This window comes from Eretmochelys imbricata, chromosome 12, assembly GCF_965152235.1.
Source record: "Eretmochelys imbricata isolate rEreImb1 chromosome 12, rEreImb1.hap1, whole genome shotgun sequence".
In the NCBI taxonomy this organism is placed as follows: Eukaryota; Metazoa; Chordata; order Testudines; family Cheloniidae; genus Eretmochelys; species Eretmochelys imbricata.
In genome coordinates, this window is record NC_135583.1 from 39,073,670 (window position 1) to 39,090,230 (window position 16,561).

At 43.4% G+C, this 16,561-nt stretch overlaps 1 protein-coding gene across 5 annotated transcripts in view; it reads left to right on the forward strand.

Moving 5' to 3' along the window:
• Positions 1-16,561, forward strand: part of ZC3H18 (zinc finger CCCH-type containing 18) — a 60,520-nt gene that overhangs the window by 35,573 nt on the left and 8,386 nt on the right. For 4 of the 5 annotated variants that reach the window (XM_077830893.1, XM_077830895.1, XM_077830892.1 and 1 more), the window contains exons 10-14: positions 8,705-8,905; positions 10,120-10,245; positions 11,370-11,471; positions 13,197-13,340; positions 14,650-14,802. In XM_077830893.1, coding sequence (XP_077687019.1) covers positions 8,705-8,905; positions 10,120-10,245; positions 11,370-11,471; positions 13,197-13,340; positions 14,650-14,802 — 726 coding nt within the window. The remainder of the gene's footprint in view (positions 1-8,704; positions 8,906-10,119; positions 10,246-11,369; positions 11,472-13,196; positions 13,341-14,649; positions 14,803-16,561) is intronic. The other variant, XM_077830897.1, reaches the window with a different exon arrangement.

A 16,561-nucleotide genomic window follows, 5' to 3' on the forward strand; every position in this document is an offset into this window, starting at 1 on the left:
TCAACATCCTTCTTGAAATCTGGACCCCAGAACTGGACACAGGATTCCAGCAGCAGTCACACCAGTGCCAAATACAGAGGTCAAATAACCTCTCTGCTCCTTCTCAAGATCCCCCTTTTTATGCATCCAAAGATTGCCGTAGCTCTTTTGGCCACAGCGTGTCACACTGGTGTCACACATGTTCAGCTGATCATCCAACACAACTCCCAGATCTTTGTCAGAGTCACTGCATCCCAGGATAGAGTCCCCGCTTCCCAGGATAGAGTCCCCCATCCTGTAAGTATGGCCTACATTCTTTGTTCCCTGATGTAGACGTTTTACGTTTAACTGTATTAAAACATATACTGTTTGATTGACCCCATCTTACCAGCATTTCAGATCACGCTGTACCAGTGACCTGTCCTCTTCATTGTTTACCAGTCCTCCAGTTTTTGTGTCATCTGCAAACTTGAGCAGTGATGATTTTGTTTCCTTCCAGGTCATTAATATAAATGTTAAATAGCATAGGGCCAAGAACCAGTCCCTGTGGGACCCCAGTAGAAATACCTGTTCAATGATGACTCCCCATTTACAGTTATGTTTTGAGACCAATCAGTTAGCGAACTTCTAATCCATGTAATGTGTGCCACGTTCATTTTATGTCTTTCTAATTTTTAATTAAAATGTCATCCACTATCAAATCAAATGCCTTACAGAAGTATCAGCACTGTTACCTTTATCAACCAAACTTGTAATCTCATAAAAGAAATCAAGTTAGTTTGACAAAATCCATTTTCCATAACCCATGTTGACTGGCATTAATTATATTACCCTTCTTTAGTTCTTTATTAATCAAGTCCTGTGTCACCTGCTCCATTATCTTTCCCGGGATCAACATCAGGCTGACAGGCCTATAATTACACAAGATTATCCTGTTCACTCTTTTTAATTATTAGCTTTCTTCCAGTCTTCTGACACTTCCCCTGGTTCCAGACTTACTGAAAATCAACATTAACAGTCCAGCAAGCTCCCCAGCCAGCTCTTTTAAAACCCCTGAATGCAAGTTATCTGGACCTGCTGATTTAAAAATGTCTTACTCGTGTAGCTGCTGTTTAACATCCTACCGAGATACTAGTGGACTGGAAAGAGTGTCATCGTATATGACATGACTATATCATCTGGTTTTTTTCCAAATACAGAACAGAAATATTTATTGAACACTTCTGCCTTTTCTGCATTATTATGATAATTCTGCCATTTCCATCTAGTAATGACCCAATACCATTGTCAGGATTCTTTTAGTTCCTAGAATCTTTAAAAACTCCGTATTGACCTTAATTCTGCTGGCCATAGATTTCTCCTGGTGTCCTTTTGCTGCTTATATCAATTTTCTCAGTACCGCAGGACCAAAAATTAAGTCCTCCACCCAGCTTCCCAGACAACTCCCTCCAAAAAAAAATCCCTGCTAGATTTTCAGTATCACCCCAAAAAAATACAAATGTATTTGTACGTTTATGGAAATCTTGAGCTAGTTTGTGATCCGAGATGAAAATAACTTGTATCGTGACAGTTACTCTCTGTGGTGGGTGCATTAGAGAATAGTGTAACTTTCTGAGTTTAGAACCAACCAGTGCAGTTGCATCTGGTCACCCACAGTGTGCAAACTGGAAAGTGTTAGAATAGGCTAATCCCAGAAGAAAGTGGTTCAAAATAAGGCAATGCAAACTGAGCGTGATTCACAACTGTGAGACACATGCTGTTGCAACCTGTCAGAGCTGGCATTCAGCAAGAAGAGTTCATAATTTTTAGTGCTCCTCGGTCAGTGTTGTCTTTCCTAGTAGGTCTTGGTTAACCACCTCTGCATTGCTGTTTGATTTCAATTGCTTTTGTGTCCTTTCTGGGTAGATACTGTGTATTATAACAGCTGGTATTATCTCAGAAATGCAGCACAATATTCTATTGTAGTCAGTAACAGGTTTTCATCCTAATATACAAAATTGTGTGACGGGCTGGGGTTTGCATCTAACATCCCTTTTTGTTTTGTGAGTAATCTTAGCTGTCGTGTTGAAGCATTGCTAGATTAAAAACTTCTAAACATTCCATTTTAAAAATCTCACATTTTTGACAAATGTAGACCGTTGATGATGATGTAGAAAATGTTTCCTTGTTCCTATTTGTTTTCTCTGACACTTTATATTTTAGCCTAGGCACGGAAGATCAGCTAGTCAGTGTCAGTTCTATTAAGTCTGCCTCACAGTCAAGTTCATGGACTAGCACACTGCTGCAATGTTGCTGCAGAGAAATTATTTTTTTAGAATTAATGGAACTTTTAAAAGGTTTCAGTGAAAACGCTTCCATTGACGGTAGCTTTTGTTAAAGTTTAGCATCCCTGTAAAGACTTCCTACCTATACAGGCTTGTCCACTACTTTCACAATAAAAACGAAAGATTTTTGTGAACATAAGCTGGGATCAGCAAGTGGCTTGTGTGACTTGAATGTGGACCAAAGGGAGTACCTAAGAGGACCTTCTCTTAGTAGCCGTTCAAAGCTGGAATTACTAGAAAGAATGTGTGCCGCTCTTATAAAATTACTGTAAAGAATGAGGCAGAGTGACTAGACACTTTCACTTGTACCCCCGCAGCAGAGAAGGCTGTAGCTCTAAAGTGTCAAATACCCAGCCCGCAAGACAGGTCCCGTTTCCTAAATATATTTATACCAGTCTCGGTGATAGATTCCGATTCTACAGAATGAAAGCGTTTGCTTTATTGAATTTTAGAGTTTGTCCTTTGTGGTTTTGAAGAAAAGCTTCCAGACACGATGGACATAGTTCTGTCTTGGCCTGAAATGCTCCAAGAGATGCAAACTGTTCCCATCCATTTCAGTGGCACATTAACATTTATAATTGATAGCACTGCAAGGAACAGATTTTCACACCTGTGCCCAAACTGGGTAATTGCACATGCAAATGACCAAATTTGAAGTCCTTAATCTCCCATAGCATACTAAGAGACTTAAAAATCTGGTAATACACATCTATACAGAGCTTAATTTTATATATATATTTTAAGTGACTAAACCTTAATGGCTGTTCAGACAAACACTTCCAAACATTCCTTGGTTTTTATTTCCTGCTGTAAAATTCCATTGTATGTTGCTGGAGAATGTGTGCTGATATCAATGCACTTTAAAAGTTTACCTTCCTGCTAGAAAATAATTATTTTCAAATAATAAAGATGGAGTTTCCTCTTTCAAAAATGGAAATGTAGGTACACTTCAGAACAATAGCCCTGAAGCTTTTGACATCACTTGGTATTGTTGTGTGTTAAGATTGCATTACCTGTGGTAGACTGATGTCATGTGTGGGGGAGGGGAAGGAAGCACTTTCTCTAAGTTATTTTCCTGGCCTTAGATTAGAAATGCTTACAGTAATTTGCATAAATACATTGGGGGGAGAACTTGGGGCACGAGGTCAGACTTCCTCTTTTAATTTCCTCATGGATTTAAATGACATGCTTCAACAAAGTCCTAGAATTGGATTGTTTGAGAGCTGCAGATTAAGCTGTGTGCAGTGGTGATCGGCAGTCTGACCGCATGTCCAGCATGGTTAGCTTTATTCCGTGTTCTTTCCCTGGCAAAAACAAGCTCAGCCTGAATCCTTTTCTTGATCACCACAATTTGAAATTCCAAATTAATGTGTCTTCCGTTTTCTACAACTGACATCTAGTCACTTTAAGAAAAGGAGTACTTGTGGCACCTTAGAGACTAACCAATTTATTTGAGCATGAGCTTTCGTGAGCTACAGCTCACTTCATCAGATACTGTATCTGATGAAGTGAGCTGTAGCTCACGAAAGCTCATGCTCAAATAAATTGGTTAGTTTCTAAGGTGCCACAAGTACTCCTTTTCTTTTTGCGAATACAGACTAACACGGCTGTTACTCTGAAACTAGTCACTTTAGGGATTAATCGAAATTAGAGATGGGAAGGACCTATTAAGCCATCTGGTTCTAGTCCATCCCCCAGGCAGTGCAGGATTGTTCCCTGTTGTGATTTAATTCTCTGAATGTAGTTGGGCGGTAAACTCCAAACAGGTGACTCTGACTGCTACTTAGGTTCACAAATGCTCCACAAAACCAATGATATACCTGAGAGACGTCAATGATATTTTCATCCTCTGGACCAGCGACATAAACTCCCTCATAGATTTCCACCACAGATTCAACAACCACCACCCTTCCATTCAACTCTCTCTGGAACACTGCCACACCAGCATCAACTTCCTGAACAACGCAATAGGCTTCAACAATGGAACTCTACAGACAGCTACATACAACAAACCCGCGATCACCACATCTGCTTTCATAGATCCAGTAACCACCCTAAACGCACCAAGAAATCTGTTATCTACAGCCAGGCACTCCAAGGAGAAAGTCCGAGATATACCTAAACACACTCAAAACCGCCTTCGCCAAACAGGGACACTCGACCAGAGAAGTTGATCACATCATGCAACAGGCCATCCAGATATCCCAAGAGAACGTGCTTCAATTCAGAAATAAAACCTCTTCCAACTGCACATCCATAGTTGTCACCCACCCCCCCACACACACACTGGAACCCATACGGGGTATCATCAAACTACTATAACCCATACTCGATGGAGTCCCCATCCTGAAAGAAATCTTCCCTAAGCCCCCTCTTCTGGCCTTCAAACAAGCCCCCAACCTCTCCAAGCTCATCATCACAAGCAAGCATCACAAGCACAAGCATCACAGACCAGGACACACCAACTCAAAGTGCCACCAGACCCTGCCAGAACAACAGCTGCAAAACCTGCAGGCATATCTCCACTGCTACAATAATCAACACACACACCCCACAGTACCTTTCAAGATCTGTGAGTCCTGCACATACCTATCACAACTTGTGGTGTACCTCATCCAGTGCACTAAATACCCCAATAGCAACTAGGTGGGTGAAGCCAGACAATCACTATGCACTCAATTGAACTCATACTGAAAAATAAGACAAGACGCAAACACCATATCACCCCCGAGGCTTGGTTTACGCTACCAACTTAACTACATCGCTCAGGGGCATGGAAAATCCACACCCCTGAGCGATGTAGTTACAGCAACCTAACCCCTGGTGTAGAAAGTGGTATGTCCATGGGAGGGCTACTCCCATCAACGTAGCTACCACCTCTCAAGGAGGTCGAGTCCCTACGCCAACAAAAGAACTTCTCCAGTTGGTGTAGATACCATCTTCGCTACTCACTACAGCGGGGCAGCTGTGCCCCTGCAGCACTGTAAGTGTAGGCGAGCCCTGAGCGATGTAGTTGTACCAGCCTAAGTTTGTAGTGTAGACCAGGGCCAACACCCGAAGAAGAGCTCTGTGTAAGCTTGAAAGCTTGTCTCTCACCACCAAAACAAAATACTACTTCCCCCACCTTGTCTGACTTACATTCACCTGTTTCTCAGCCCTTGCTTCCCCAGACAGCTGTCCTAATTTAACTCTGTTTAGAAATTGATTTAGTTAAATCTGGGCAGCCGCCTTGTATAAACACTCTTACATTGGTTGGAGTGCCTGATACCAATTTACCAGAAGTAATTCCTTAGTGAAAAAGAATGAAGGGGCCTTCTAATATGTACATTGAGGCTTCCCTGGGTGTTTCTTTACTTAAAGGTTTCATATTTCAGGTCAGTGGAAACTTGAGGCCCTCGCTACTTGAGGTCACTCAAGATTTCAGGGTGCTTTTTTGCAAAAGAAGGGTTTTTCCTTTTATGTCCTGACCAAATTCCAATTTGGTTAATTATGTTCTGGTTCCTTAATAACCTCATGCGGCATCAGTTGGAACAGACTTCTTAAATTGAGCTGTACAGTCACTTGGCTGTGTGCTTCTAACAGGGCCGGCTCTAGGTTTTTTGCCACTCCAAGCTCCGAGAGCACAACTGCCCAAGCAACAACAAAAAAAGGGGGGCTGGCCGGAATGCCGCCCCTGGAATTGTGCCGCCCCAGGAATTGTCACCCCAAGCATGTACTTGCTTTGCTGGTGCCTAAAGCCAGTCCTGGCTTCTAAACAATCACTGCGTTCCACCTCAGCTGTAGCTTCACTTCAGCAGGGGGTGAATAGATTCTTTTGAATGTTTATATTGATGAATAAATCCTATTTTTATTAAATACTACAAACTGGAAGATGAGGAGCTCATGTAACTACAGGATGATCCATGTGCTATAAATGCAAATGATGTACATTCTGCTTTTCATTTTGAATAGGGCAAATCTGAGGGAATCCACAGGTTGATAAATGGGCTAACTGAATTATGGCTTAATAAGTATGAGCCATCCTCCTTTGTCTTTCACCCTATCCCCAGCACAAAGCAGCAAGACGGAGCATTAATAGTTAGCACGCAGATTTCCATGGGAGCAGAACAAACCTCATCATGAAAGTCTCTTGATAGTGGAACAGAAGTATTGCCATGCTGGATATTTCAGTAGTGAACACATTAATGTCCCCCTGTCTAGGATATACAGCGACTTCATATACACAGAGCACCTTATGTGGCTGGTATCCTGGAGAGAGGAGTTACTATCAGAGTGCATGGTCAAGGTTCATGCTGACTACTTTACTGCAAGCAGACTTGTAGTTCCCATTCTGTGTGGTATCTCTGTGCTCTATGAGGCATAAAGCTGCAAGACACGCTGAAGTTTAGATCAAATATGCCTAAAATCCCATGCAAGCTACCCTGTCTCTGATTACTTTCTCTCCATTCACCATTCACTGTGCACCTAGAGTCTTTCCCTGCTGTGACCATCTTTCCTCACATCATGAGCCAGCAGCAGTCTGAGATGAGTCAGCAACCCTCTTGAAGCCACAAAGAGCTGGCTTCTTTTATTTCTCTTCACTGCCTACATGCCAACACTACCATGGAGTACATGGTGTCTTGTATGTGTGTAAATCCACTTGAAAACACAGCAGGGTAGGTTGCATGGGCTACTAGCCTCAATAACTGGAATGGCTTTCATTTAAAGAAAGACTGGGTGTAGTTGAGATGTAGCTGTTGAACAAGTGTAGGCTGAAGTAGACCTGAGAAAAAGGAGTGTCCTTAGTCTGGTAAGAATTTTTGTAGCCTGTTAGCATAGTTTTGAATGCTGGCTGTCAGATATCCCTGCAGGATATTAACTGGACCAGAGCCAGGACTAGTTGATGATAGAGAGTTGAACCAGTTTGCCGGGTGTTACTATACGTTGAGTAAGCAGGTAGCTCTTGAGGAAAGACTAACCATGGAAATGCCCACACAGAAGCATCATTTCCCCCTTGGTGTTCACCTGGCTGTATGCTCACTGCTGAGTCAATAACAGAAGCATATATGGAAACCAGGCTTCCTGTTGTGATTTTTTTTTTTTTTTTCCAGGCAAAAATCCTCTCCAGGAAGTGTAAGCAGGGAGAAAGCACTGTATCAAACTAGGCCATAGGTGTATGCAGCAGGTTTGCTTTCTTGGGCTTACTCAGTCCAAGCTCATGCTCAGTGTGGACGATGTGCTATCTCTGATGAATCAGAACCTGGAGTCAGTGACTTCGTGTCTTTTGAGAATTCAGTGGGTGGTTTCTTTCAAAAAGCTCTTGAGAGTGGGGGTTAGAGTGCTGTAGAAGGATGAAACACCCTTGAGTTGAGATCTTTGGTAATCTTGGCACCTTGGCCTCTGAGATCTAGCAGTCCCTGGACAGTTTAAAATAAGATTCTCAGTAGATTAAATTCAGTTATGAAGTGGTAGATCTTACACTGCAGATTACACGCACCCAGCATCACCTTGCTATCTCCCCAAGCCACCTGGGGGACAACTGGGCCAACAGACCACGTGGGACCCTGGGGCAAATCACTTTAAGTGTGTCTACACTTCGATTAGACACCCGCGGCCGACCCATGCCAGCTGACTCAGGCTGCAGCCAGAACTCTGGGATCCTCCCACCTTGTTGGTCCTAGAGTCTGGGCTCCAGCCTGAGCCCGGACATTTACACTGCAGTTAAACAGCCCCGCAGCCTGAGCCCCATGAGCCCAAGTCAGCTGGCACGGGCCAGCCACGGGATTTTAATTACAGTGTAGCCATACCCTTTGTGCCTCTATGTCCCATCTGTAAAAAGAGGATAATGCTTCCTTTCTATTGTCCTCTGATTTGTTGGTTTAGACTGTAAGCTCTTTGGAGCAAGGACTGATTCATACTATGCATCTGTACTAGACCTAACAAAATGGCAACTCAGTTCCTAACAGTACCAGCCAGGGCTATCAAAATACAAATAACAGGCCCTGCAGTGGTCAGCTAGGTCTCAGGAATAAATGCACAGAGTCACGGTCAGATGCTCAGATATGGTTATGGACGCAGTGTGAAAACCTAGGTCAAGTCATGGTTTATCACCATGTCCACCACTCACCTTGCATTAAATAGCGTATATCAAAGAGTGGCATTGGAAACGGACAGTAATGCTATATGGAGGGATGGAACAAAAGCCTAATACTGCTCTGCATACCTGTCCTAAATGATCTGCGTTCTGTGTAAATGCTGTACAAAAGTCCTGTCGGACTGAGCCTGGGGCTGCAACCGTGAAACAGATGAACATGAGAAATGAATGTCTCCCTTGCCATCAAGTTTTACGTTGTATTACCACTTGGAAGATATTTATACATGTGAGAGAATGCCAGGTAGTTAAAAACATGTGTATTTTCCAGCCGTCAACCTGAGCCACCAAAGAAGGAAAAGGAGACAACTACAACCACCAGCTCTCAGTCCAAGAGAGCAGATGAATGGAAAGACCCATGGCGCCGATCCAAGTCGCCCAAGAAGAAACTTGGAATGTCTGCCTCTCCCAGCCGTGCACGCAGACGCCGGAAACCCTCTGCGTCATCAGCATCTGCCTCTGGTTCTTCCAGGTAAATGGAAGCAGGGGAGACGGAGGGAGAGCGAACACGTGAGCCTCCCTTGGATTATTCCTGTGATATGGTTACCTGTCCAATAGAGCAGCCATTTCGACGGGCACTTGCAAGTCTTGCTGGTCTGTTAGAGCACAATTGAATATTTCCATGTACCATTCCTAGACCTGTATAGCAGTGGGAATGGGGTGCAAGCAGGTGGTAACAGGAGGAGATGAGAGGCTTGGAGCACTGGTAATTGTAAACACTGGTGTGGGACACATTGGTTTACAGCTTAGTGGGTTGCAACAGTGAACTGTCATTGGGAGCAAGGGGAAGTCTTCCAAGAAGCAGCTGTAGGTAGTGGACTACCCCAGAAAATTAGAACTTGAGTGAGGTTCAGCTCTAGTCACTAATCCTTGCAACAGCTGCTGGGGGGTGGGGTATGTGGCCCATATAAATCAACCTAGCTCACTCCAGGGGTAGCAGCGGGAGGGCTGGTGATAGGAAGGGTGTGCTCTGAGTGCTGAAGGAGAGTCTGGTAAAAGCTGGGAGCATGGAGACTGTGGAGCCCAGGAGCCAGGTCGAATAGAGCCATAGAGGACAGAACAGCCCCGTGGAAAGCAGGTACTGAATCAGGGAGAATTTGGACACAGGCTTGAGCCTAACTCCCTTTAAAGATTTGAACTTTGGGTTTCCAAAAAGAAAAAGGACCTCAAGCGAACTTGAGATACACAGAGCACGCCAAACTGATATGATTTGGCTCTGAAATGGGTATAAAACACTGATAAGATAAATCCCAACATACCTTTATCTTAAGAACTGCTGCATTCTCTGGATTCCTCCCCCCACTCAGATCAGCGGTGGTCAGGCCATCCTGGCCCACCGGGGAACAAGCTGGTGGTGACGTGGTTGAAGATCATATAGAAGAGCTGGATTCTGAGCTGCCCTTTCCCAAAAAGGGATGGAGAGTCACTCGGGCAGAGGAAGGTGGTCAGCCTGTTCCAGATGGCTGGTGTGGTGGTTGCAAGAGAGCCCTCTTCATCGAAGCAGGAAATGAGGGGCGTGGGGTGCAGGGAGAGAGATTATAGATCTATAGGGTAATATGTCCCTGGATTGGTCTTGAAGATGGGGGTGGGAGGTTTGAATGATGTTCAGAAGAGTCCCTGAAACTAAACAGTGAAAATGAGAAATTTTGTTTTCCCCAAAATGAGTTGTTAATCTTTTTCTTCCAGGTCGTCTTCTCGCTCATCCTCCTATTCTGGTTCTGGTTCTTCACGATCTCGTTCCAGATCCTCTTCCTACAGCTCCTACTCTAGTCACTCTTCCAGACACAGTTCTTTCTCAGGCAGCAGGTCAAGGTACTGTTTCTTTGGCTTCTAATGCAACAGCTGCAACTTTCTTCTACTCACCAAAATAAATAAATAGGGTGCTTAGTTTTAAAATCTTTTCTTTGTGTTACTCAGATATTAAAAGCAGATACAAAACCAGTATCTGAAACAAAAATAGTCAAACCAACGATGATCTTAAACAGCAAGATCAGCGTATAAAGATAATTACTGGGAACTAAAATACTGGAATAATTACAGACCATGCACTGCCTCTATTTCAAAACAGTGTTTAAAATTTTCTCACCAAACAGCTCCATTCAGTGGACGGGCCTACTGCGCTCTCTGTGGACGCTGTTGTTCATTGCTTCTTTCCCACTGATACTTTCTGTACCTCCTGTTCATACACAGTAGGTCTGAAAGAATCATTTTCCTGTTTAAAAGACCTGGAAATGAAAGTCTTGCAAAGTTGTTAACTAGATTCTATAATTTTTTAATGTTAGTTGGTTTAGTTACTGTTTAAGTGCCAGTCCAGGAAATAACTTCTGCACTTGGCTCTCTCGGCTTTGCTATACTCTGCTTGATTGTTCCCCTCACGTTTCAGGAAATCGCAAGAGCTTAATCCGTTCCCCAGTCTTTTTGCTCCTATCTAAGTGACTGTAGATTGCATTTGGAGTGTCTCGGCCAGAGCAGGAATACATGGGACTTGAAATAGAATTCACACTTGCAAGCATGATCTCGTCTCTAGTTTCTCTCTCAATAAAAACCCATTCGGTGTGCCTGCCTGTGGACCTGAAGCCTGAAATGGAGTATGGAGGACTTGGACCCAAGCATTAAGATGGAATAGCTGAGAGCTAGTCGCTTTCTGGCTAACATCCAATTTGTGCCTCAGAATTCCTGTCTCCCATACTGGCATCTAGAGCAGAGGGCAGGTATGACACTAAGAGAACAAGTTTTGTCCCACTAAAAGTAGTCCGTGCAATATAGCCACTTAACCCAGGGAAGGAGAAGGTACAAAGAAGAAGAGGGTGCTCCCCACACCTGAAAGGCCTGGAGACCACAAGTGAGGGAACCTTTCTGCGATCCCAGGGACTGAGTTGAATGATGTACACCTTCTCTTCCGCCCAGAGCTAATCTTTTTTTATTTAATTGCCCAGGTCGCGATCCTTCTCATCTTCCCCTTCTCCTTCCCCAACACCATCTCCACACAAAGCGCTTGTGAAAGCTAAAGGGGAGCCTGCACCACCTGCTGGAAAAGGGTAAGACTTCTTGTCGACTTGGAAGAGATGGTGTAGGAGAGCCCTCAAACTGTAGTTTCACCTTGGCCCTTAAAGGGTCCCGGGATACGATTCTGACTTTTGGTTCTGAAATCACCCACCCTACTGAAAACTGTAAATACAGAATGTTATTTGTATCGATTGACACTTGCATTTAAGTCTTTGATTAATTTGTATTCCCTTAATTGTATTATAGTTCATGTACACAAGCTACACATATGGGTATATGTAAATGGTCCATATGTACACACATACTGATTTGTAAATTGGGTGTGTACAGATACGAAATCTGAATGACACTCTTGTAGAAGGGTTTCCGTGATATAAAGCATGTGACTAAAGCTAGTGTGTATTACACATATCATTAAACTAGCGAGCAGAAATATAGCTGTATACAGTTAAGGTGTGTCTGTTTGCAAATTCTTGGGTATGAATTAACACAAGTACAATAGCTCTGTAAACTTAAAATATTTGTTTAGTAGCTTATGTCACCCCTTGTGCTTTTTTTAATAGGCCTATATTTCATATATCACCCACTTCTGTCACACTAACATAGTACACATGGTTATCCTGGGGAATGTTTCTCTGCTATATGCTGAGGTCATTGTTTTTAAAGGTGATATGGAAATTTTTCCAAAAGTTACAACTTGGAGGTCAGGCTGAATGCTCCAGCAGGGCACATGACTACTTCAGCCCATTTCTAATTCAGTATTTACTCACTTTCCTGAGCTCATGGCGTGCCTTCTGATGGATTGAGTCCCATGTGGAGTGATGCCTTTATATGTTCTCTTCTGGTAATATTGCATCTACTGCAGAACAGCATTGCAACCCCACAGCTGCCTAAAATGGCGCGTTTTCTTTTCCCGGTCAAACATAGCACGTATTTAATATTTGTGTTCTGCAGGTTATAAAATAAGAATATGAAATAGGTAGCAAAAGGGAGAAACTAACAGCCTTTGCAGCCAGCCAGCTCCGCTGCTGGTTAATAATGGGTGTGACATCACTATCACAGTGAACGCTGGACAGTTGCCAACTATTATGTAAGTGATTGGCTCATCATGGGCCTGAAGAAGAGTAATGCTGGAAATGTGCTGAAATGACCCCTTTCCTATTTGGTATGTTCAGTATAAAAGCTTAAAGGCAACGCACAAGTCTGCTATTTACTGCACACTGTAAAGTGCAAGATTAAAAGTCTAGGATCAGAGTTTCAAAATGAGGCATGCACAAATCGATGCATACATTTGCACGCAACCTTAGCATGCAAACGTCCAGTACAGGTAAGTGAATCGGTTATTTGCACACAAGTTAGTTCTGTGTGTCTAACTTTAAAGTCTGACCCACAACTTGTAAGCAGACGTTTGTTTCAGATACCTGTGTATCATAAGTAACCAATTCCAAGGGGAACTTGTGGAACTGTAAACTGCTGGAGTACGTTGTCACCATAACACTGCCTGTTTATATAATAGCTGATCTCTTTAAAAATCCTTCATATTAGAATGCAATAAACTGCCCTTGTTAAGGGGCTTTGTAGTGTCAGAATGTTTCTGTGAAATATGGTTTACGTTGACTTTTCCAAAAGGCTATGGTAACAGGAATTGTACAATGTTTCAGCAGTGGGAAATATGTTGCTCCTGAAAATCCCCGTGTTACATGCCCATGGTGTTTGATCATACACGAGAGTATCAAAACTCCATTTTAACTTTGCAGTGAGAAATCTGTGAAGAAAGTAGGTGCCCTTCCAGTCCCACCACCATTGACTAAAGTTGCAACAGTTGCACCAGAGCCAGCCAAACCGGGGGATAACAGAGAGGCAAGAAGGAAGGAACGTCAAACGAGGACTCCACCCAGGAGGTAGGAGAACCTGGGCAGATGGGGTTTGATCATGCATACAAATGAAGTGCCGGTAATTGCTAATTGAGGAATTAACCAAGAACTCACTCTGACTTAGAGGAGAAATCTGTCCCCTGGGATAGCAGGGGAACCAGAAAAGGGGCAGAATGTATTACTTGCATGCAATAAAAAAACCCCAGGCCGATCTCTCTAGAGACCTGTTGAATGAGAACAGCAGGTGGAATCCTTGAATTGTACCAATAGGAAACGCTCATATTATAAGGTAAGCACACATTTTAGAGCAACTGATTGGTTAGTCCAGCCATTGAGGAAGCAAAGGAAGCTCAGAGCTACGTTGAATTCAGAGGGTCATGCTCCATAATGAAGTAAAGGGAGGGAAGGACTCGGGGCTGCAGAGTTGGGTGCTGGCCTGCATCTGATGCTTAATAAATTAAAGAGAAGATTTCTACTGTGCCAACTCAGAAGGAAATGTGACTTCAAAAATGTGGAACCTTCCCTCAGACCTAGCTAAATTGATGTGCCCTTTGAGGGCAAACAACAGTTTCCTTAGATCCTGGTGTTTTAAATCAATAAAAATAAAGTTCTATGCCATAATTCTATTTTCCTTTCAATGCCAAGCTTCCTAGGTCAATTCTTAGCTTTGAATGGAGCTGTTCCCCTTGTTCCTTAATAGTGACTAGAGAACAGTACTGGAAAGCTTGAGTTACTTCTGTCTCTGGTTGCTGGGATTCCTCTCCCCTTAGAAAAGTGGGTTATGGTTCCTTTACTGGAACAGGTTACTCTTAGGAGTCCTTAGACGCTGCATGATCCCTTACATGACTGTTATGGGTGTCAGTGTTCGCAGAAGGAAAAGGAAATAAACCGTCCCTAATGTGAAAATTTAGAAGATCGGTACCAGTTAGCTTGTCACCCCAAACTTTAAGTAGCGAGTGGCGAGTTTGATATTTCTATAGTCCACGCTACAAGTCAGCCCCACAATCTTGTGCAGTTGACACTTTTTTGTTAGGAAATATTCGCTACTGATGCAATAGGACAGGACAGAGGTGCTGTTCTGTGTCCTGCTCAACCCAGCACCATTCAGTCTCTCACGAAATATCTGCTGTTCGGAAGCGGGGATGCATGGCCAGGACAGGGAAATCTGTTTGATTGACAAAACAGAATTCTCTGCTGTATTGTCGAGTGTCAGTCAATGTATGTAAATAACTGCATTGGAAGCCTCTTGCTCCCCATTGATCAAATGCACAAAAAGCAGCCCTGCTTTATTGCTGAGTAGAATCAGATGAGAATGGTTTCTTTTGCTCTCTTGCAGGCGGACTGTAAGTGGCAGCATCAGTGGCAGTGCCAGCAGCTATAGCGGCTCCAGTTCCCGATCTAGGTCCTTGTCTCGGTCTCTCTCCCGGTCTCATTCCCGATCGACGTCTGCCTCAGTTTCCCCCTCCCCATCTGGGTCCAGAAAATCCAGGTAAAGCACTATCACTTTCAGTTTCACACTTGCTCATAACGGTTAACCGACCCAGGTTATGTGTCGGTGTTGTACTGGACACGTTTGAGAGCTCACAGTGCAGGAAACCACCTTCCTAGCAGGTGTGTGCAGTACAAGGAAAGATGCCTTTGCCCAGAGTATATAAATGAGTCTTAAATTTTGAAAAATGAAAACAATGTTAACAGCTGCCATGTTGCTTATTCTAGGAAATAATGAAATTATTGTCAATGTGCCCTGAATTATCCATTTTCACTCTAATTTGGGGCTGAAGCCTCTCTTCCCCCTGTTTTCAAATCTTAATTGAACGTTTACCTTGCTGTTGTAAATACAAATTCCAGGGTGTTTGTTTTTCTACAGCAATAGGCATTCATCTTACACAATGCTGCTATTCTAAACTTTTCTCTAAATCTCACTGTTGGATCTCTTTAGGGCTGATGCCTGGTATGTCAGCACCGCTTATCAGAAAGCATCTAATAGATCTGGCTAGTGGTGGTGTTTTGTGCTGTTAATGGCAAATAAGGTTGCAAGAATGGTTCCCGTTGCACGTTTTGCCCCAAGACACCATTCAATTCTTTGACATGAATGGGTGTGCTGTGTCTGGCTCCCTCCAAAGCCCAGTGACTGACAAATTCTGATAGTCCTGAAATGAGTCCCCTTCAAAAGCATATTTAGATTAACTTGTGAAGCCTATTCATACACAAGAGTGTTTCTGCAACCCCATAAGCAGCTGCTCCGTTTTTTCTATCTAAAGTTCTTAAGCCCTTGGGTAGTATGGTCGGTGTGGTCTATACAATGGAGCAGAATGTGGTTCAAATAAGAGCCAGTTCGCACCTTTGTGCACTGCAGAGCCACACGGTTGAATGGCTACATTTTTTTTTCCAGGAATGTAAGCATCTTTATTAAATGTTGGTCTGATTCATTAGGCCCTCCAAAGGCTGATATGAGAGGCTAGGGGTGAGTCTGCCTCTCAGATGCTCTCTTTTTAACTTAACCCCACTGTAAAGTTTATGTTTAGGATTTCAGATGTCTACTTTTTTAGTTGTTACTTACACCGCACCAAATGATGAGCCTGCTGCTTTGCAGGTATTTGCAAGTAAGATCCCTGCCTTGTGACACTTACTGTAGACAGCACAGATACGGTGTGAGGGCAGAGATGGACAGGGAGTGCTGGTGTTCCTGCTGAAACATAAACAGAGCTGGCTTAATATTTGCTACTGCGCTGCTTTCCCCAGCAGTGTGCAAACAGTGTGTGCCTGACACGGTCAGAGCACCGGGCCCACTCATACTCCAGGACCAAAGCACTTTTTGAACTCAGGAAATAATGTACTAAATGTACTCAAACCAAAACAGACTGCTGACACAATTCTGTAGCCACACCCTCCTTTGGAGACGAAATTCTATCCCTGGGTTCCTGGGATACCAAGTCATCACCCTCTCCTCTAACAACTCACTTCTGTCTTGGTACTGTTGAGTTGTGAGCTTGTGATTTGTTTTAAAGTGATGTGCCCTCCCCTGAATTTCCCTGTGATAGATCAAAGGTTTGGGGTCGGGCACTATCTTATCTTTATCTGGTCCAGTGCGAAGTACAAAGTCTGCATCAAAAAAATACAGTAGTCGTTCTCCAGCATTTTAATTGTGCGGAACATGTCATCAGACAGCATCCATCTTGTGAGCCATCTTCCCCTCTGCCTGTGCTGTTCTCTCCATCTCTGTGGTCTTGTGGCCCTTCAAAAAGGGA